The 22,983-nt window shown below is 34.6% G+C and overlaps 1 protein-coding gene across 5 annotated transcripts in view; it reads left to right on the top strand.

Moving 5' to 3' along the window:
• SESTD1 (SEC14 and spectrin domain containing 1) overlaps positions 1-22,302 on the top strand; it is a 93,736-nt gene extending 71,434 nt beyond the window's left edge. For all 5 annotated transcript variants that reach the window (XM_023730525.1, XM_004375464.3, XM_023730524.1 and 2 more), the window contains 9 exons: positions 3,358-3,480; positions 8,511-8,705; positions 9,232-9,346; positions 11,150-11,309; positions 14,746-14,827; positions 15,556-15,678; positions 16,672-16,863; positions 19,132-19,253; positions 21,589-22,302. In XM_023730525.1, the coding sequence (XP_023586293.1) occupies positions 3,358-3,480; positions 8,511-8,705; positions 9,232-9,346; positions 11,150-11,309; positions 14,746-14,827; positions 15,556-15,678; positions 16,672-16,863; positions 19,132-19,253; positions 21,589-21,718 (1,242 nt within the window). In that variant the 3' untranslated portion in view covers positions 21,719-22,302. The remainder of the gene's footprint in view (positions 1-3,357; positions 3,481-8,510; positions 8,706-9,231; positions 9,347-11,149; positions 11,310-14,745; positions 14,828-15,555; positions 15,679-16,671; positions 16,864-19,131; positions 19,254-21,588) is intronic.
• Positions 22,303-22,983: the final 681 nt, after the last annotated feature.

Here is a 22,983-nt window from a genome sequence, read left to right on the forward strand (position 1 = left end):
AGTTAAAATTTTCTAACCCTTCTTGTTAGAATTTAAATATTTCTAGTGAAATAATTAATTACATTACTTACTTTTAAAAATTAAGTCATTTGATCTGTGTTTTACGTCCGTATTCGTAACACATAGTAATAAATGAGAAGCAGTTGATTTCCAAAAATGAAATGGAAAGTTGTTTTTAAATGTTCCTTAAAACCTGTTTTTTTAATCTCCATTTTTTAAAGTGTTGAGTAAAATAGTTCAGGGACTTCGTTAAGAAACCCAGGGATTGTAATGTAAAATGCAGATGTGAGACAAATTTAAAGAAGAATGAGTAGACAGAAGGAACTAGGCTACAGAAAAAGTGGAAGAAATCAAAGGGGCTAACAATTATTATTATATACTATGCTAAGTGTCTTACATGTAATGACTGGTATAATCCTGACAATTAACGTGTACGATAGGATAGTTAACACCATTTTAGAGTTGAGGAGTCAAAGTTTTACAACTTGTAGGAATAGAGTTAGAATTCAGATCCACACTCAATTCGTGTCTAGTGCTTTCTCTAGGCTGGGTTGCTTATCTGTCTTTTTTTGTGAAAGAGTGATTTCTACAAAACTAACAGAGAGAAAATTCCTAGTACCCCACCCCTCCAAAAATAACTTGATTAAAGCAGAAGAAGTGGAGATGTTCAGGAACAAAGCATTGTGTTCTAAAGAGCATCTGACAATAGGGTTTTGCAGATCAACTTAGGACTCTGTGAACAGTTTAGCCAAAAGAAAGTTATAGCATTTAGGGCCTTTATTTTATAATTTAAAAAAAGATTACCTTTAGTAACAATTATTTGCAATGTATTCAGTCTCGTTAATATTAAAAAAAAAAATACATTGAGAGATTTCTGATTTTCCCGTTGGCGGAACTATTTTAAAAATAGTTTGTATACCTTGCAAAGATTATCATGCAGTTAAAACTCTCATTACTTGGATATTTCAAATAGAAACAAGTGTTTTAGAGAGCAATTTTATAATGTATATCAACAGTCATTATCATTACATCATCATTGGACTCAAGAAGATCTCTGTTGGAAACTTTTCCTAGGAAAACAATAAGGAATTAAGAGAAAAATTACACACACACACACACACACACACACACCCACACACCCCCAAAACTAAACCATTGCCATCGAGTCGATTCCTACTCAAAGTGACCCTATAGGACAGAGTAGAACTGCCCTGTAGGGTTTCCAAGGAGCAGCTGGTGAATTCGAACTGCCGGCCTTTTGATTAGCAAGTGTAACACTTAAGCACTAAGCCACATATATACACACACCCGTATAAATACCTATCTGATAGCATTACTTAGAATAGCTGGAAATTGGAGAGAGTCTACATGTCCAAAAACAGAGAATTGGATTCTTGAAAGCAGGTATCGTATTTGTTTGAGATAGTAGATAGTATATTACTTACTAAGCTCTTAATAAGGGTAGGTAGGTGGATAAGAAGGAGGTCACTCGGCCTTCTTAAAAGAAGTTTCCTGCCATTGAAAATTATAACTGTAGCAACATGGAAAATAATTATAGTATTATAGATTAATAGTAAGTGAAAAATATAGGACAGAAATTACCTGTACTGCGAGAGTAGGCTGTAGCACCTAAATTTGGAGTAGCACATGAAAATACTATGCATGTAAAAAGTTAATAGTAGGAAGTACACGTAATTTCCCCCCTACGATGTGGTACTATTTTTGTTTGTTTATAACTATACAAAAAGAATATATGAACTTTTAGATTTAAAAAATGAATATGTTTTAACCTGATAATAGCAGAAATCCACTGTGGGTCTGTAAGTTCTGAAGTGAGCCTGTCCACTGGGTCTGTAATATGCTGCAGAGACTCCCTCATTCACTTCTTGGGAGCTCTGCTAAGTTTAGATTTAGAGCCTACCCATGCATCTACTTTCGAGTTCTTTTTTCTAATTTAGTAGCAAGTAAAATAAAACTTGGTAATATTATTTTTTCTGTTGAAATTACTTAAAAGTGTCTGTAGTTTCAGAGTATTTGTGATCGTGGGTGAAGAGTTAACAAAACCCTTTCTCTTTCTACATTAGAATTTGATCTTTGCTTAACCATCTAGCTCTCTTCGCCTGAAGACCTAATGAAAACTGGACTGTCAACTAGGTACTAGGCAACATAGCTTATAGGAAAAATTACTCCTAGTTGCTAACTTGTATCTAGACTGGGAGAACTATTAATACCTGGTAGGAAGGCATAACTTTGAGCATCTTTGAGTTCAGTGACTCCAGTAATGGTCATGGCCCCAGTGGGGTCTAAGGGTTTTATGCCAGTGTTTGTGTTCCACATCCACCCCATACGGACCTCATCTCCTCATACCTGAACCCTGGGATTGCTGCAGGCACTTGGCAGAAAGGAATGCCTGGATGCTGCCTTCCTGACAAATTGTAGTCTCCACCCTCCATCCTTCTGGGTAGACTGGTGTTCTTGGGACTCTGATTGTTTTGTGAGTCTGGGTGTTTAGTTAATCCTAAATCCCTAGAGAGTATTGAACTAGTATAATTTTACAGTTTTTAATTTTATTTCCAAAATGAGAAAAATAATAATTTTACTTTATGTTAATCAGTTAATTCATTTCATTTTATCAATTATTGGGGAAGAGCATTAGATTATGAGTCAGGACACACAGCTTTTAGTCCTAGTTTTTCAGTAATGGATTATGTTACCTTTGGCAAGTACTTAATCACTCTGAAGTTCAATTTTCTTAAGTATCATAATAAATTTGACTAATATCATTTCTGATGTCCCTTACAATTCTAAATCCTATAGTTCCCTTATTCTCGTATCATAAGTTAATTTTTAATCCTCTTATATAGGAGGGGAGCCCTGGTGGTGCAGTGGTTAAGAGCTATGGCTGCTAACCAAAAGATCTGCAGTTCAGATCCATCAGCCGCTCCTTGGAAACTCCATGGGGCAGTTCTGCTCTGTCCTGTAGGGTCACTGTGAGTCAGAATTGACTCAATGGCAACGGGTTTGGTTTGGTTTTTGGCTTATATAGGAGCATTCCACATTTCTTTTAGCCTGGCAGATTATTAGATACCTGAAAGTCTAAGATACTATACTGTACATTCTTCCAAACTTAGGTTTTGGAAAAAACAAAACCAAACCCATTGCCATCGAGATTTTGGAAAGCTTATGATATTATAGCTGCATAGTTCCAAAAGACATTTGCTACCTATGCAATAGAATTTAAGGAATTAATTTAAATAAAAAATACCTGAGAAACTTTTGGAGGGGAAAAGCAATTAGAATGTGTGTTTGACAAGCTTTTGATTAATTTAAAATTTTTATCCCAACTTTCGTTTATAGGTTGTGAACTGGCTTGAAGGGCCTGGATCAGAACAACTAAGAGCCCAGTGGGGGATTGGAGACTCCATTAGGGCTTCACAGGCCCTGCAGCAGAAGCACGAAGAGATCGAGAGTCAGCACAGTGTGAGAGGCTTTTTCCTATGCAAGTTACAATGCTGTATTAATGTGCATAATTAGTAGTATATTTGTAGTGAGAAGTTGCTATAAACTTTGTAATAGTAGCATAAAGCACAGCATTTTAATGTTTAAGGGCTGTAAAGTGTACTTTGACCAATTAGTACGTGTTCGTTAGAAGGTTGGGTTTGGTTTTACCTCCAATACAGTTAATTATATATTTTTATCAAAATGAATTGGTATGAAATTTTAAAGGCTATTGTTACAGAAGAAAGAATGATAGGACAAAAATAAAGCTTTCATCTGTAGTTCATGAGACTGAAACTATGATTCTTTAGTCCTCAGAGAGGCCCTTCCCTGCTTTGTTGGAAGGGTATGCCAGTTGCTGTCAAGTCAGCTCCAACTCATGGCGACTCTGTGTGTCAGAGTAGAACTGTGTTCCATAGGATTTTCAGTGGCTGTTGTTTTGGAAGTATACCACCAGGCCTTTCTTCTGAGGCCTCTGAGTGGACTCGAACCTCCAGCCTTCCAGTTAGCAGCCAAGCTCTTAACTGTTGTGCCACCCAGGGATGCCATACTAGAATTAACTTGAGAGTAATACCAGAATTGGTGCATTTAACATAATTGATGGAGAGTGAGTACAGAAGGTTCAGAATGTTTTTCCATTCTCTCTGCATTTAGGGGTTCACATTTGTGATTGTGAAGGAGATAAACAAATACCAGATATGAAACTGAGAAATAAATTAATTCACAGGCAGATTTTAGATAATAGTTGTTTGAGAAGGTTTAAAACTTATTATATGGAGGAAATGGATATTTGTTAAGCTCTTGCTTAACTCTTCATTATTTAGAAACGATCATCCTTCCAGTTTGTGGATTAATTAACTTCTCACTTCCAAGTCACATTACTTATGTTAATTTTAAATAAGATTAAACAGAAAATTGGAAAAATAAAACTTGGATCCATTAATTTCTATTTCCTTAGGTTATCTGTCTTACAGATTGGTCAATAACAATGTTAAACTCTGGGCCCAGATGAGTTTTAAGGATTGGAACATTCTATTTCTGCAGTATTTTTTCTTTCCCCATCAACTACCTCAGTTAAAGTAGTAGTGAAAATTTGGGTAGTGTTAGTAACTAGATATATTTTAACTAAATAAGATTAAAGAATAAAAATTAAATATTCTTTTCTTGAGAATAAATTTGAATTTTACTAAAGATGTATTTTAACAACATGACATGATTATTTTCCTTCTGATTGATTTTCTTATGTTGCTTTTCTTTATAATATCCTCCATATCAGCTTTAAAAATCAGCAGTGTTGGCAGATAATCTACGCACTGTACCCTAAAGGAGTTGTAATCTAGCTGAGGGAATAATGTGTAAGAAAGAGGTATCACAAGATATGGAATTATCTATAGATAGTATATATATAGTCCTTGTAATTTTCCTAATTAGTATTTGTAAGAGACTTAAAAAATGAAATCTTGTAATTTGAAAATCTATATATTTCATGCATTTGTCAGGTTCCAACATAGCGGTTCTTTCTATTACGCTAAAACAATTGTATTAACTAATTTATATCTAATTTATAACCCCCTTGACTTTTCTTGGTACTTTTAAAATAAGTGTTGCTTATGTTTTTGACATGGATTGTGCTTTAGTTGAACCCAATGGATTGTTCTGGGGCATGTTTCTATAGTACAGCTGTATTCTCTAATTTGTCCCCCACTTCCCATGAGTCTGGGTCAAATTGATGGTAACTGTTTTTTGTTCGTTTTTCATTTTCTTTAAACCATTATTTACTGTAAAATATTCTAGACTTCATCTATGAGAATGTTATGCAAGTGTCCCAAAAGTTCTTTTATTGAAGATGTATGGCACATTAGGATCTTGAAGAGGATTCATCTTTATTTTGTTATTTTTTAAAGATATCAAAAGGAATAATTGTAGTTAAAAATTGGATGATATGCATATTGCATAGAAGTTCATAAAAATTTTAAAGTTCACAAAAATTTTTTTTATTGCATACAGATAAACGGATAAAATTACAACTGGTATACATACATGTTTTAGATGCTTGTTTTTGTATTTCTATCATATTTATAAGATTGTTAGATCAGCTTAAAGAAGTAATCAATATAAAATTATAAAACTTTTGAATTGGAAGTTAGAGGTCATTAGAACTTATAGCTCATTCTAATACCACCACCTTATTTTATAGTTGAAGAAACTTGGGAGACTACATTTTTTGATAAGTAACTGGACTAGGATTAAAGCATGGATCACTGATACCCAGTTGAGATCATTTCTGTCTCTGAGAAATCTACTAAATTTCATAGATATGCTTAAAATAAGTCATTTTTCCATTCTTATATCCCTAATAACTGGGACATATGCACATATATTGAGGTCTGCATTCATATACATGGTCTGCAAAGAAAAGAAACATCAGTGGCTTATCATGAATTTCTTACTTTTTTTTTTCAAAATTGGGAGGGGTGGACAGAGTGGATGGGGGGGGGGTAATAGATTAAACCGGATGGGGGCCATAAGTTGATAATTATTAAAGTTGGATGGTACATGGGGTTTTGTTACTTTTTAATACGTTTGAAATGTTCTAAAAGGTGTAAAAGAGAATTGCTTTAACCAATAGGTGGCACTGCATTGTTACCTTGGGAGTAGGTTGTTTGATGGTGGATTGAATGTATTAGTTTATCAGTTTAAGATGTTCTGATATTTTGTTAAGAGCTTTTTTTAAATCAAAAGCTTTGTTTTTGTAAATAAAAGTCAACACTTTAAAACATTTATTGGAATTGTTCAGGTCTGACAAAATTATGAGATAAATTTCTAGAATACTGATAGGGTAAAATTTGGAAAAACTTTTTAACATACCATTTTGTGTTAAAGTACTCTTTTATGTATTAAATCTGAGATTCCTCATAAAAACATAATGCGGAAATAAAGCTAAAAACAAGTGCAAATTTATTAGTATATTCAGTGCTAATATATAGAAAATGAAACTCCTACTAATGTGTATTTGTTAAGGAGTGTAAATTAGAAGCTGTTTGGTTTTTGAATACTGGATAAGCACAACAGAAAAAAAATATTAAGGTACATGGAAATGATGATAGTAACTGACAGTAAATTTAAAAGTATTTTAATTTAATAATAAATCTAATTTTATCGTTTGGGTGGGGGTAAGTGGGTGACAGGAACATGCAGGAACTTAAGTCTCTGAAGCAGGTATAGGGTTCTGCTGGTGTACTGTGCCCAATAGTAAGCAGTAGAAAGGGTCTACATGAAAAATCAAAAGTTATTTCTCCCCAGCATATTTACTTTTTTAGCCTAAGTGTTTTGACAACATTACTTTTCTTTTAGATTGGGTTTCTCATCTCATGGTATAAATACCCATCGTTTCACCAGCTATGCTTCTCCGCCAACTCCAGTGTCAATCCTGACTGCCTCTGTCCTGATACGTGAACATTCAAACTCATTTCTTATCTACTGTCCTAATCTAAAATCTGGATGTTGATTTTTTTATTTTTCCATAAAATAATGATTTCCCACATAGTTAAATATGCATCAACACAGATGGGATAGCAGCCATAACTCTTCTGAATGCAGTCTGTTCACCTAAAGGTTTACGCATTCCCTGTTCCCCTGTTTCCAGGGAAGAAGCATTTTAATTAATTTTAAGTTAGGTCTTTACAAAAGGACTGCCTGCATAGTCCTCTTCTGCCCACCAGCCACCCAAGGCTGGAGTCTTTCACAAGTTAGGACTCTCTCCTTCTAATCAACCGCCAAATAGGCAGGTGCCAGGTTCTGCTGGCCCTCACTGCCCTGGTTTATTCGATAATTCACTAGAATGACTTACAGAATTCATGGAAAGGGGTGTGTTCACTAACCTTTTAAATATAACAACAAAAGGATATGCATGAAGAGATGAGGTCTGGGAGTAGTTTTCAGCACCAGGCGTTTCATGTCCCCAGAGACATGCTGGTCTTCCCATGTGCATCATCAATCCAGAAGCTCAAAAGGAAGCTCCAAAGTCTGGGGTCCTTTATAATAGTTATTGGTGCCTCAATGTATATGCATGAGTGGGTCCTTAATGCACAGTCAGTGATTGATTGAATCACTGAATATGCATGACTGATTACATCATACCCACTGCCGTTGAGTCAATTTTGACTCACAGCAAGCCTATAGGACAGTATAACTGCCCCATAGGGTTTCCAAGGCTGTAATTTTCACAGAAGCAGACTGCTACATCCTTCTCCTGCAGAGCGGCTGGTGGGTTGAAACTGGCAACCTTTAGGTTAGCAGCCGAGCGCTTAGCCACTACGCCACAAGGGCTCTTTGATTCCATCATGCCTATTCCCCCGTTTTTCCTGAAGCTGGTTGGCCAGGTATGATCCATGGGCTCCCTGCTTGTTTGCACTTAAATGTTGCCTGGCTGTTTTAGAAAAACAAAGACTGCTTGGATTGCTGAGGGAATTCCAAGGGCAATTTTTTGAAACCAGAGACAAAGGGACAAATCAAGTTCTTTATCCCACAATATATGTCAAAGGAGATGTGGTTTTTGAGAGAAGTGGGAAAAGAAATGGTCTCGAAGTAGTAAGGAGGAGTGAGGAGACCATCCACACACCACTTCCAGGCTTGTGGTATGTCAGGTGTGGAAACGAGAACAACAGTCACTAGAGAGGGTTGCGGGAGTGCTGCTTTCTCTGAGGGGAGACAGACTTCACTTAGAGCAAGAAAGAGAAGGGGACATTTAGAGGCCAGGACAAGGATATAGGAGATTTTGCTGTGGGCAGGATGAGGATATAGGAGATTTTGCTGTTGGCAGGCTGTGTGTTCTGGGGATCACGGTTGGAGGGTTTGGGAGTTGGGAAGTTTTGGTTGTCAGTTTAAATAATTTTGCCTTAGAAAATTTTTCACAAATGTTACACAGTTTATCTGGAGCAAATATGAAATTTAATGTAGTCCTCTAGGAACTAATTTGATCCTTCATGTACTTGGCCACTTCTCAATTACAGGAATGGTTTGCAGTATATGTGGAGCTTAATCACCAGATTGCAGCACTCTTGAATGCTGGGGATGAAGAAGACCTTGTGGAGCTGAAGTCACTGCAGCAGCAACTTAGTGATGTTTGTTATCGGCAAGCCAGTCAGCTGGAGTTTAGGCAAAATCTGTTACAAGCAGCTCTTGAATTTCATGGGGTTGCGCAAGATGTAAGTGTCTACCCTGATTGCTTTTCTTTTCTTCAAATTATCTGAACCTGTATCTACAAATAATTTTTGCAGGTTTGCATGCCTCCTAATTATTTTTCTGGAACAGTAAAATCATTTATTGGTGGGGGAAATGAGATAAGATCCTTTATTTTTTTAATTTTTATTTTTAAATCATTCTGCATGCATTTAAGCATTCTGTTTTCTAGATAGTGTGTCCCAACCTAGTAGATGTATTTCATTTTGGCTGTTTGTCGATGTTTATGCTGTATAACACAGATTGAAATAGGAGTTTCAATATTTTTTTCCATTCTCCTGACCTGGACACACTTTTGTCTTCCTGATGCATGCATCTGCGTATTCTGTCTTTCAGATAACATGTATTCTAATTATTCGTCCTTGTCTTCTAACTGCTTAGTCTTTTCAAGTACAGTTGTGATAACCTCATTAGATATAAACCTCATTAATCATGAAACACTTCAGATGCTGATTACATCAGGGTTATCTCTTTGGTGTCCCTCTGCTTTAGTTGTCTCAGCAGTTGGATGGCTTATTAGGGATGTTGTGCGTAGATGTAGCACCAGCTGATGGAGCATCGATTCAGCAGACTTTAAAACTGCTTGAAGAGAAGCTGAAAAGTGTTGGTAAGCAGATTTTAAAAATGCTGAAACATAAGGGTTTTTTTTTTTTTTTTTAAGATATCATTACTGTGGTTAGATAAGTCAACTTACACTGAAATAGTTGTAATTACAAGGAAAAAAATACTGTAAAAGGTTTTAGTGTTTTTAGTGTAAAAAAAGATTTTTAGTGTAAAAGTGTTTTAGTCCCTAGAAGGGAATATGGTTTATGCTAAAACGTTTATTTTTCATTGTTGATCAGTCTTTCCTTCATTGGACTTTAGCTTTTCTTGTTTACCCAGCTGTATCTACAGGTGCTATGTCTTGCATATACTATGAACAATTATTTCTAGTGCATGCATAAACTGTAATTAGCTGTGAAGTGTTCTGTGGTAAACCCTGTATGACAAAAAAACGTGTTTTATGCAATGATTTTTGTTGTTGCTAAATCCTAACCTTGTGAAAAAATAGTTTGTTTGGTTCTATGCGTTTGCTTCTCCAGGCTGGGAATACTGCCAAGGTTACATACTCTCCAAGAGGAGGATGGTCCAGTTCGTTAAGCTAGTTCTGTCATTTAACAGCAAGGCCTTTTAATCTTTTCTGGAGTAGGAAATACAGTGAACTTTCCTAGATCATGACTGGAGTGATTGATAGTGGGTGTGAAAATGGGAAAACCAAAAAAAACCCACTGCCGTCAAGTCAATTCAGACTCATAGCGAGACCATTTTAGAACAGAGTAGAACTGTCCGTTAGGGTTTCCAAGGAGTGCCTGGTGGATTCGAACTGCTGACCTTTTGGTTAGCAGCTGTAGCTCTTAATCACTATGCCACCAGGGTTTCCGTGAAAGTGGGAAGAGGGGTTGCATTGAGGGGGAGTGGGAGGGCAAAGGAGAGATAGAGAAGAGGAGGCAGGAATTTAAGGCAGAGAATTAGTAGCAAGTGGTGATACGTGATTGAACTAAACTAATTAATTATTGAAAAGGACTTTAGAGAATTAGTTTGAAAAATCATATTTGATCTGGAATTTATACTTGCTTGTGGCTTTTGTATTTTAACAGATGATATGCATAATACGTATATAGTATTTAATATGGCAAATGATATTTTTAGCTATCAGTAGTTCTCCTGAGTTACACTTTTCCTTTAAAAAAGAAAAAAGAATTCCTGTGTACATACCTAATTTGAAGTATTATAAACATATCCTAAATATCACTTCACATGGCGGGTAAGCTGAAACAGTGCCTGTACTCAAAATGTTCAGCACCCTTTTACATTGATGGTACACTGCATGAGTGCTTTAAAATCTTGCAGCTGTTGTGCTTTTTCTTGCTTTGCTTTTGAAAGTATGGTGAATTAAGTACAAGTCCTTTCAAAACTTGAAGATGGAACAGGAGATAAGAATATTTGCTTAGCAGCATTAAAACTTTACACAAGATCAGTTTTTTATTTTAAACAAAATATTTGCTATATTCTCCTAAAAGTTGAACTATATAAAAGCAGAAATGGGAAATGCTGAAAAATCTTACTAGTAAAGATAGAAATTCTCATATTTTCTTCCTGCTTTCAGTTTTTAAAAGTAATTATTATCTATGTAAATTCACCTTTTGGAAATTCTCCTTAGGGAGAAATTTGGCATGCGAGAGAGCTCCAGCTTGAGCCACATTTAAAGGAGTTTTATTGCTTGACATGTTCAGAGGACTCCATCCTAAGACAGTTTTAATATACGGACCTGTTCTTGAAATCTAAGTGCAGTATGTGCTGAGAGGATTTATTTGAGGGAGAGCACATTAATTGTGTAAGAGATTAAATCTAATAACTTTTGTTTTTTTAGATGTGGGATTGCAAGGGTTACGTGAAAAAGGTCAAGGTCTTTTGGATCAGATCTCCAATCAGGCGTCCTGGGCCTATGGAAAGGATGTAACCATTGAAAATAAAGAAAACGTGGACCACATACAAGGAGTGATGGAAGATATGCAGCTTAGGAAACAAAGGCAAAGTTTGACTATTAGTGTTAATTTTTACTAAGAAAACATGATATTAATTAAAATTTAAAGTTATATACTATAATTTATACTTTTACATACAAACTAAAATTTCTTATGGTACATAGTAGCATATGATAGGCTTGGTGAATATAATAACTATTCTGTGTAGTTATACTAACAAATAATGATAATTTGTTTAATTAATGGGTAACTTTTTCCGTTTTATTCAGTAGTAAACATTTCAGTTATACTTAAATACTTCACATTTCATATTCCCAATGTAGCTTGTGATTCTTTTCTGCTTTAAGAAAATTCTTTTGAGAACTTCACTCTTCCATTTTCATTTGGTTTAGAATTGCTATTAAATCTATCATCTCCATTGATCTGTTTTTTCATTTAAACGTCTCACTCACAAAGTCATACATTGTTTTCATTTTTGCTGTAGAAGGATTAGACAAATGGACTCTGTGTAAGATGGTGGTTTGCTTCATTTGATATAGAACTAGGAGTTTAAAGGATTCTTTAAAAAGTCAATTTGCAGTTTAAAAAAATCCCAACCGGTTGCCATCAAGTCAATTCCAACTCATGGCGACCACACATGTGTCAAAGTAGAACTGTACTCCACGGGGTTTTCAATGGCTGATCTTTTGGAAGTAGATCACCAGGCCTCTTTCCAAGTGCCACTAGGTAGATTTGATCCCCGACCTTCAGTTAATACCAGAGCGTGTAACTTTTTGCGCCACCCAGGGTCACCTCAATTTGCTATACCAACTGCAAAATATTGCAAAGTGAAGGATTAAAATCATCTATGCACAAATGCTTGCTCTAGTAGCATGGTCATATGAAACTTTTGCATACTTACAAACTGTAAAGTCATCAACAGAACCTCACAGAAACTCTTCTCCTAAATCACAGAGAAAATAGTCATCAGGCAGAAATTCCTTCTGTATTCTATTCTCATATCTGCAATCTTATCCATTTCATTATTTCTTCTTGTCTGCTATGATGAGATAGCTCTCCTTTTATGAAAGCAAATCTTTCCATGCCATCACCCTCCTGGCTCCTTACTCCATCGGTTCCCACTCTCTACGCTGATCCCATCTCCTCATCCAAATGCTTACGTCTCTCTTTAAAAGGATAAAAAATGACGTGCAGGCATACATCTTCCTCTTCAACCCTTTGTTTCTAGCCTCACAGCTCTCCTTCCTCCACAGCCAAGTCATTTGAAGGTCTAATCTACATTCATACTACTACTTCACTACCTCAGGTTCACTTTTCAACCTTTTTTGGTCTGACTTCTTGAGCCCTCACCATTTCACTACATTTGTTCTTTCTGATGTCACCAGTGACTTTTGCCAAATTTAATAAATGTTTGATCTTGCTCAAAATCCAGTGAATACTTTTAGTCCCGACCTTATTTAACGACCCTGAGTAGGATTAGATACAACTGCCTTTTTCTTTCTTGTTCAAACTCCCTGACATCCTTGTCTTCCTTGAGAACACCCTCATGATCTCTCTCCTGGCACTGTTTCTCCTTGGTTTTCTTCACTGATGTCTTATCATTTAAGCAGTGTGAGGCTTCCAGGGTTTGTTCCAAAGCCAGCTTCTTTTCTCATTTTACCTATGTGTTCTCCCTGGACAATCTCACTACTTTAATTTTTTTTATTATGATCATGATTTTATAGTTACAGCTCTGACCCAGAGCCCTGTCCTGTGCTCTAGACTTACAATTCCAGTTGCCTACTGAGTGTCTTCACCTGGATACCCCATATACTTCTCAAGTCCAGTATGTCTATATTGGAATCATCTTGCTCCAAAACTTGCTCTTCTTTAATTTCCTATCTAGGTTAAAGATAGCCCGGCTACCAAACTTGGGATTTATCCTAAATCTTTCGTCTCCATCATCTTTTACAGCCTAATCAAATGTCCAAGTTCTGCTGTCTCTGAACATTTCTTTGTTCAAGATCTTATCTCTTATCAGCCTTGGCCTCCTCCTCTCCAGTCTGTTGTACAGGAGAGTAATCTTTGTAAAGTGCACATCTGATCACATCACTTCCTTGTATAAAACCTTCTCGATGACTTCCTGTTTTCTCAGATGGAGTTCAGTCTCTGAATAGTGTACGAGACCATTCACAGTACAATCCTGCATAATCTTATCTAACTATCTCATAGAACCACACAGCTGTTTTCATTTTCCTGAATGCATCATCTACTTCATGCATCCATAACTTAGAATACTTCTTTCCTCATTTTCTGCCTAGTGGATTCCCTACTTCCAGGTTCAGGGATACTTATTCGAGAAAGCCTTTTTGAAATTTCCAAGTCAAGTTAGTCACTCACCTTTTCCTATTCCATAAAACCTTTTATATATCTCCATAATAACTTTTATCATAAGATACTGTCATTGTTTACTTAAAACTCCATCCTTCAGAATGGTGAGCATCTTAATAGTAGAGACTATGTCGTATTTTTTCCCCAGCACATTATCCAGTGGCTGACGTGTAATATATGTTGAATATATGTATTAGCTCATCATCATCATTAAAGTTTCTTCTGTGTTTTTTTAGTATCAGATTTTTTAAGTAATTATCATCACTTCCCTCAACTCCTTGTAGAATTACTTACATTAAGTTACACTTTAACATTATGCCATAGGCTCTTATTGAGGGCATCCTGATAAGAAATAACCTTGTGATAACCACTTCTGCACTGTTATCAAGCTTTCTTGAGGACATTGACTATAGTGGAGCCCAGTACCTTCTGGGTAACTTGTTGTTGGTATTTGAGACTACAGTGAGATTTCCTCTTCCCACTTAAAAACATGGAATTGCATGGGAATGAAGAAAAGGAAACAGAGCTGAGTTAGGTCAGATCACCTTAAAAGTTTAATCTGTGTGTTATAGAGGCAGGCCACAGTGGAACTAAGAAAATATTCTGAATTATGTTTCTCTATACCCAGAGATCAAGAACACAGATGGAGTTTTAATTTTTTATTCAGAATTAAATATTATTCTGGGTAATAAAATATAATGAAAAATGTTAATTTAAAAAACATTTCTTTGTAACATCAACCTCTAAATTAGTATTTGAGAAACTTCACATTTTTATTTTTGAAGTTCATTTAATGCAAATTGGCAACAGATTTCTTTGGGTTTTAGTGTACTGTTGTGTTTATGCTTTGCTTCAATATTTTGCAGAATCCATGCTATCCTCAAGAGGGTTTGTGATTCAGTATCATTCAGGTATTTTGAGGTTTTAATGTAGCATAGATCTAGATATAGATATTCTTAAAATTCTTACAATACAACATAGTTGCAGTCTCCATAGTATAGGACTAAGTATTTTAGTATACAGTATAGTATGGCTCTGTGTATGCATACCAGACATAAGGGTTATCAACAAACTGAAAATAATGTCCTAAATGTATGTTTGGGCTTATTAGATGTGAAGACATGGTAGATGTGCGAAGGTTAAAGATGCTTCAGATGGTGCAGTTGTTTAAATGTGAAGAAGATGCTGCTCAGGTAAGACTCAGTCATCCATATTACGTAGCTGTCATTTCATAAAAGATTAATTTCATCTTACTATAAACAAAAATGATATTTTTTCCATGGTCCTGAGAAAATAAATTCATTAAGTCAAATTCTAGTTTATTCTGTTGAAGTAATAAAATTTTGTATTACCAGTCAGCTTATTGGCCTCGTTTGACTTATCTTCCTGATGAAATCCTCTCTTGAGCTAGAATTGAGATTGTTTATTATTTATTGTTGACTTGGTTGTCAGTTACATCTCAGTATAAAGGCTGGTGTAGCACAATGCTTTTTAACCCACAAGAGGTCTTTTCAATGCCAGATAAACAATTTGATATCTTTGTGAAATTAGGATCAGAGAATGTCATTTCAGTTTGATGTAGAGGAAGTTTCTGATTTTATATAGTACCAAAAATCTGTAATGAGATCCCAACAGATCTATTGTACAGAAACACATAACCTTCTATTAATTTAAGTCATGTGATAGTAGTTTTTTAAGAGTGCTTGTCTTAGTATGTCTTCTCTTCAATTTAAAAAATTTTGGGGGAGGAAAAGGTTATTAATTCATGTAGCTTGACATTCAATGAAATAAACCATTAAGAACTAGGTTACAGTTAGTGGATTAATCACATGATAGTAATCTTTCTTTTTATAAATATGTTGTTTGATACGATAAGTAAAGAGTTATGAATGTGGCATCACTGTTACTTTTTTTCATTTAGGCAGTAGAATGGCTAAGTGAACTTCTGGATGCTCTGCTTAAGACCCACATCAGATTGGGCGATGACGCTCAGGAAACAAAAGTTCTACTGGAAAAGCATAGAAAATTTGTTGATGTTGCACAGGTGCAGAACTGGTTATCTTCCTTTTCTACAGGCTCAGTGTTTGAATAACTTTCTGCATGATTATAATGTAACTTAACCCTTCAAGTCAAAGAAGGTTAGTTTTGTTATTCCAGAAATATCACAGCATTGAGAAAGTGTCACCTGGTACATCAAAACTAGCCTGCATAAACTTGAGAGGGTTATGTTTCCCTGAATACAGGTTCTGTGTGCTCCTTCTGAATTATGTTATATATCATTGCATATTTGGGGCAATCCAACTGTTCTTTCATGGAAGTTAATGTGACATACATGTTAACAACAGTAAATAAAAAATCCCAGTTTCTGCCCCTCACCAATGTTAGTATAATAGTTCTTAATTGTTTTTGTGGTGAATGTATCTTAATTCATTTTCCCTAATAATTGAGTTCATGGTGTAACAGTTGTGGTTTCCTATATGGAGTACAAAGTACCTAATTTCCCCTACCTGTTTTATTAATTGAAGGAGCCCTGGTGGCGCGGTGGTTAAGCACTTGGCTGCTAACTGAAAGGTCAGCGGTTTGAACCCACCAGCCGTTCCGGGGGAGAAAAATGTGGCAGTCTGCTTCCGTAAAGATTACAACCTTGGAAACCCTATGGGGAAGTTCTACTCTGTCCTGTAGGGTCACTATGAGTCAGAATCGACTTGACAGCAATGGGTTTGTTTTTTTGTTGTGGTTTTATTAATTAGTGAGGAGATATTCTTTTTGGCCAGTGGAATTGAGCAGACTGCAATGGGTAAAACATAATAAGAGGAGGAAGCCTAGCAAGAAAGAAACATTATAAACCAACTAAAAATATTGCTTCCTCTTCATTATTTATGTCTACAGATAATCTGTAGTAATAAGTGCCCCTGCATGCAGCACTGATTTCTAGTAATGTTAACTTAATTGCAACCACAGTCCTCCTCCATACTTTCCTTATCCTTCATTTCTGAATTCTTTTATTATAATTTCATGTTGATGTTTTCTTTTTTAGAGCACTTATGACTATGGAAGACAGTTGCTACAGGCCACAGTTGTGTTATGCCAATCTTTGCGCTGCACTTCTCGATCATCTGGGGATACGCTTCCTCGACTGAACAGAGTATGGAAACAGTTTACGATAGCATCTGAAGAGAGAGTACATAGATTGGAAATGGCTATTGCATTTCACTCAAATGCTGAAAAGGTTCATTTTTTTTTTTTTTTAATGTAATCTCAATAGTATTTACTGTATATAGTATAAAAATATATTCTGCTTAATATAGGTATATTTAAGGTACTTTAATTTTAATAATGTGATGGTGTGATTATTAATCTGTTTTTTTCCTGATTTATATTAGTTCCATTATTCAAAGTTTGTTTAGCTGTAATATATTGTCTTGGATAGTTCAAATCAAATTTTCTTAATAACTGATACCAATGCTGGAATACTGAGGTTAGAGAAATCCAGAACCATCTGGTAGTCTTTCTCTACGTTGCTCTACCCTCACCCAGCCCGATGCACAGAATGTGCTCTTTATTCCGTAGGGTATCATGACTTTGGTCTCTTTCATTATGCCAGGAAAATAAGTTCTGCTTCAGCAACTACTACTGATTGTCACAATGTTTAAAAAATGGCAGTTTGTGATTATAGAATGTTAGAGATTGCTCAACTAAAATAAAGATAAAAATAAAACTTTTTTTTAATGTAGTTTCTTTGGAGATTCATTCCAAAATTTACTATTCAATGAATTCAAGTTATCATTCCTAGAATCCAAAAATGAAATATGCAGTGTTATTTGGGCAGATTTTCAATAGAACCTTTTTCTTAATCTGCACAGTGAGAATTTATAGCATCTAAGCCTTCATTCTGAATAGGAGCTTTGTTATGTAGTTAACCTTGCTTTGATCTCTTACAGTGAAAGTTTACATTTAGGAGATATTTAATATAATTTAACATATTACAAATCTAAGTTGTAAACATGATAACACGGACTGTAGAATAGAACAGATGTTATACGGTGAACCTCAGAAATTAAGCAATTTCTGTGTTATAGAGTTTATCTGTTGAGAAGTGTGCATAGTTAAATCTTTCTGAGCTGGTCACTGAACTTTTGCAGATCAGTATTTTGGTCTAAAATGAGCCTAATAATGATGAATGAAAGTATACAAGATGGCTCAAGTTGTTTATCTATTGTTTTTTTTTTTTTTTTTTTTTTTTTTAGTGAAAACTTTCTGTTGAAGTATATTAACACAGAAAAGTGTTAATATCACAGATCATGAGTGTTATGCTCGATGAATTTTCATCGTGAATTTTCAAAGTGAACACACCTCTTTAATCAGTATAATGTTGAAGCTGCAGAATGTTACCAGAAGCTCCACCCCCACCGTCTTCTAGTCACCCTCTCCCACTCCCTCCCCTCCTGTCCAAGCATGACCACTGATCTGATTTCTAATACCACTGATAACTTTTAGGGTACTGCTTTTTAAATGTATCTGCAAGGACATTTTAAAACCTAGAACTCTTTAAGAGGTCATGGTTGAGAATTTTTAATACAAAATTAATGTTTATTTTTTCTGCCATATGGCCTTTTTCATGCTTATAATAAATTTGATTTAAGCTTATTATACTGTGCAAATCTATGTAAAGCCTTTTTTCTTTTTGTTTTACCAAATACTATTTTCCTTTTGGGAGAATATCTAAATTTAATTTAGAATTTTAAAATATAATTAAACTGTCCATTTATGAATAATGCTGTAATAAACATGATTGAATTGTTAAATAAAGTGTAATGCAAAAAAAGTTACAAACAGAAATAGTTCTTTTTTTTCTTCTCTAAATTTTGCATTTATTTCTTATGGTTAAATTTAAATCATAATAGTTAGGGGAAAATAATAGTATCTCATCAAGGACTGTAGAGCTTCTGTACTTGAATTATAACCTGATTAGTTTACATGAGTAATTTAAGTCAACAGATCAGTTTTTAAAATAGCTGTTAAAGTATCTAGCTAGGTAGGTCATCACATCTGTTATGTATTTGTACTCTGAGTTAAAAAATATTTTCTTTCATTTTTGAAAGTCTAAAAGCTCCTTAAGGACAGAATCTGGATCATTCATATCCTAAGCTGTTAAATAAACATAGTAAATGTTCAGTAAATGGTTGTTTGATGAATGAAAGAATACTTCTTAAGCTCAAGTTGAGCTTACTTTCTAAACAGTAGTCTAGTATTTTTTCTTAGAAATCACCATAGACCTTTGCCTACTCCAGTTTTATATTTTTAGTAGAAATTATACATTGATTTAGTTGTTTGAATTTCTTGAGCCTACTTTGCCAGTAATAGCTCATTCTTATACAGTGGTGTTCATGAAGATGCTAAAAACAAAACAAGACAACGCCTTCAATCTACTGGATTTGCAAGAGCTTGATTCCCCTTCAATTTCTCTTGATTGGTGTTGCCCTTTTATTTGTTGCAGATTTTGCAAGACTGTCCAGAAGAGCCTGAAGCTATTAATGACGAGGAGCAATTTGATGAAATTGAAGCAGTTGGGAAATCACTTCTGGATAGATTAACTGTTCCTGTAGTTTATCCTGATGGGTATGGTGCATGTTCTTCTAATAGTCTTGTGAGATCTGAAAGTAAAATCATTAAGAGAGGAAAGTCTGTTGTTTTAAAAAGCCACGTAAATTAGCTTTGGTCCATGTTTTCAATTCCTACAATAAATTGGTTTAAAATGAAAATAAATCCAAACCTGGCTGTTAGGAACAGTAACAGTTGGTACTTGATGACATCAGATAATTGCGTGTTAACAGTTTGTTGTAGAATAAAGATAATTGACTAGATAGATTGAGACACTGGGTGTTCTAGTGTGACATTGGCCAGGTTTAGTACCTCTTTAGGCTTCAGGAAAGGGACTAATGTTTAGTGAGCTCGTAATATATACCAAGCATTGGGTTAAATATTGCACCTTTTGAACTATTATTATTATTCCTGATTCACAAATGAAGACATTGAAGCTCAGGAAGATTGAGTGAGGTGCTCAGGCTTTCACAGCTTATTAGTGTTGGAGTTAAGATACAGTCTCAGGTCTGAGTGTCTCCAAACCCATTCTCTTTTCACTGTCCCCTATGGCATCCTAATTTCTTCATTTGTAAAACGATGGAGTCCTGATGCCATGTTTCCTTCCATTTCAAATATTCGATTGTAAAAATTTGAAACAATCTGATACAAAATAATTGGGCCAGTAAAAAGAATCAAAAGGAGCTTCATCCCTGAGGATCTAGACCATCTCAGTGAAAATAATTTAGAGTTAATCCAGAGGATAGGTGATTCAAATGATAGAGAATGCAAACCAATGAATAAAAATACGACTATCTTTACGTTGTGTTATAGAGTAATGGATAAGAGTGTGGATTCTGGAATGAGACTTCTTGAGTTTAAATCTCAGCTCCACCCCCTTAACCTTTCTATGTCTCAATTTCCTCATCTAAAAGTAGACATAAATACTCCTACCTCATCAGGTTATAAGGATGAGGGATGGGGATTAAATGAGCTAAATGTATATGAAGTACTTAAAGCATATGTGATACATAGTAAGCACTTCTGTTGTGTAATGAACTCCAAATGTTTGTGTGGAATTGACTATGAGAAATTATAATTTTATTTCCTGGAGAGAACATAGTCCATCTTAGATGATCTGTAGTCATTCCTAAACTTGAGCAATCAAAAGTAGTCTGAATTCATGTTATACCTCTGCAGTAAAAGGGAATAAAATCTCAAAATTCATAAATTCAACTAGTAACAATATTGCAGAGATGCTGCTGGTTGTTCCATTTCAGGATCACCCTGGTTCTACGTTTCACGGCCATTTGTCACAAAGCCAGTCTCTTATTCTACTCCGGGCAGCCTCTGAGCATCTATCCCTGGTATTTTTGCTTGGGATTTTCCTTCTGTGGTCCACAAATGGTCCATGTGTCATTTGCTCATACTTTCAAGATAAAAAAAAGTAAATTAGTGTTGTATTTTCAAATTTCACAAACACCTACCTTTAATATTTGGAACTGTTATTTTATTTCATCTTACACTCATACCAGAATTTAGGTTTATCTATTTTATTTTGCTAAATTAAATGTTTCTCAGATGTCTAATATGTTTTTCCTAATTATTAATATAATGATATTCTTTTATGTTATGTAAAGCTTGTTTGACAATATTATATTTTGTAAGGTTATTCATATTTATTTTTTGTACATTTTCTTGGTAAAATAAAATAAATAGAGTAGTCTCTCTGAATTCACTGCTTGAAGATGCAGGTTTAAATCCTGGTTTTTCTACTGTGTGATCTTAGTTAAGTCGTTTAGCTATCTAATCTTTAATTTTCTGATCTAAAAAATGAGGCAGCGAGCCAGATAATTTCCAAGAAATCTTCCAACTCTAAAAGACTGTGACTTGAACACAGTATCTTTGCTGGTAAAATAAAGTTAAATGATTTTATCTGTTACTGTCCCAAATGATGTCTTAACATTGAAAGGATGTTTTACTTGCCAGCTCTATGAGATAGTGGTGTGCATGGTGTATTTAAAGCACATGTGCAAATTTTATGTTTGTGAATGCTGTGGACCCAGAACTAAAAAGAATATCCTCAGCGTTGCCTTGTTCGGTTTATTGAGATTATCGTAAGTACACATGATACGACATAGTTACAGCACTAATACAGTTTTCTCAATGTGTCTTAACATATTTATGCCTTTAAAAAAAATGTTTTTCCTACTGAATTACTACTCAAAGTTTATGGTCTGGTAATGAACTAATTTCTAACACACAGACCATATCACTTAGATACTTTTTTAACTTTTGTTTCCTTTTGCATTTGCTACAGTTAATAAATTTGTGTTTTATCTGATTGGGGTTTTTCTGTTTGTTTTATTTTTAGAACTGAACAATATTTTGGGAGTCCAAGTGACATGGCTTCTACTGCAGAACACATCAGAGACAGGATGAAACTAGTTAGTCTCAAAAGGCAGCAGCTGAGCCATCCTGAAATGGTGACCACAGAGAGCTAATAGCTACCAGCTCCCCACAGATCTGCAGTTCATAATCCCGCATGTGGCTGGCATACTACAGCATTAGACACAATACATTAAGATGCATTTCACAGCCAAGATAAGCCTCATTTCTTCCTGTTATACATTTCTCTTTACATGTTAACACCTTGCAACTACCAAGGCATAATTATTTAACATGCTTTGAGACCACAGACTCCAATTATCTTAAAAGAAGAAATTATAAACATTGCACTGAAAACTTGCTTTAAAGCTTTATCTGACCTGATAGTTTATAGATGAACAACCGATAATAAGCTTTGAATGGTGCTAATAAAAGTTTAGGAGTTCTCTATAGAAATAATGGTTGCCCTTCCTCCCCAGGTGATGTAGTAAATTAGACTGTAGTTAAACTGTTATCAGGAGACAATGGTGTCCTCAAAATTTTACTTCGTAATTTTTCTTCAAAATTGATTATTTTTATTGTATTAATATGGAGAAAACCCTTCAGATCTTTGATATATTCATTAAAGACATTTTCTTATTTGTATTGATAATGTATGAAAAAGTGTTTTGTGCTTAATAAAAGATTTCTTTTAAATATCTTATTTAATTTGGTGGTTATATCCAGTTTCCAAACATGAGTGCCTTATTTGAAAGGGCATTCGTAGGATTTTTAGGTGGTTTAATTGTTTCTTCATGTTAGTTGCATGTGTTTTAGCCAGAAAATTCATATGTAAGCATGTGTATATAATAAATAAGCATGTTTTATCTTGAAAAATAGTTGTGAAGAACAATTTTGATCTTTAAGAACTTATTAATAGTGGAATAACTGTTTCTAATTTTTCTCTCTTTCAATTTAAAAAATATTATCCAAATTGTTAACTCCCCTGCAGGTACTTTGTTTTTGGGGAAGGAGGGCTGAGGAGGAAGGCATACATAATTACTTCAGTGTAATCCTTTATATCAGAGTAATTTTTCTGGAACTAAAATTGCAATTGTTAATACAATTTAATTCTCATGATAGTAGACTAGAGGCAAAATAAAATCTGAAGTAGTCTAATAACAAAAACTGTACTGTTCTTTAGAAATAAAATTTATCATAAAATAGTAGTGCTTTTAAGTTTATATTATGTTTAAATAGTAAAATACATACATATAATTTAATTTTAAAATTTTATTTCAGAAAATGTTTTTGAGAAAGATTTAAAAGAATTTTTTAAGTTCGTGTTATCAATATAAAATTATACGAAGAACTGTATGCTGATTCCTTTTTGTTGACATAT

Source organism: Trichechus manatus, unplaced genomic scaffold (assembly GCF_000243295.1).
Source record: "Trichechus manatus latirostris isolate Lorelei unplaced genomic scaffold, TriManLat1.0 scaffold00037, whole genome shotgun sequence".
Classification (NCBI taxonomy): Eukaryota; Metazoa; Chordata; class Mammalia; order Sirenia; family Trichechidae; genus Trichechus; species Trichechus manatus.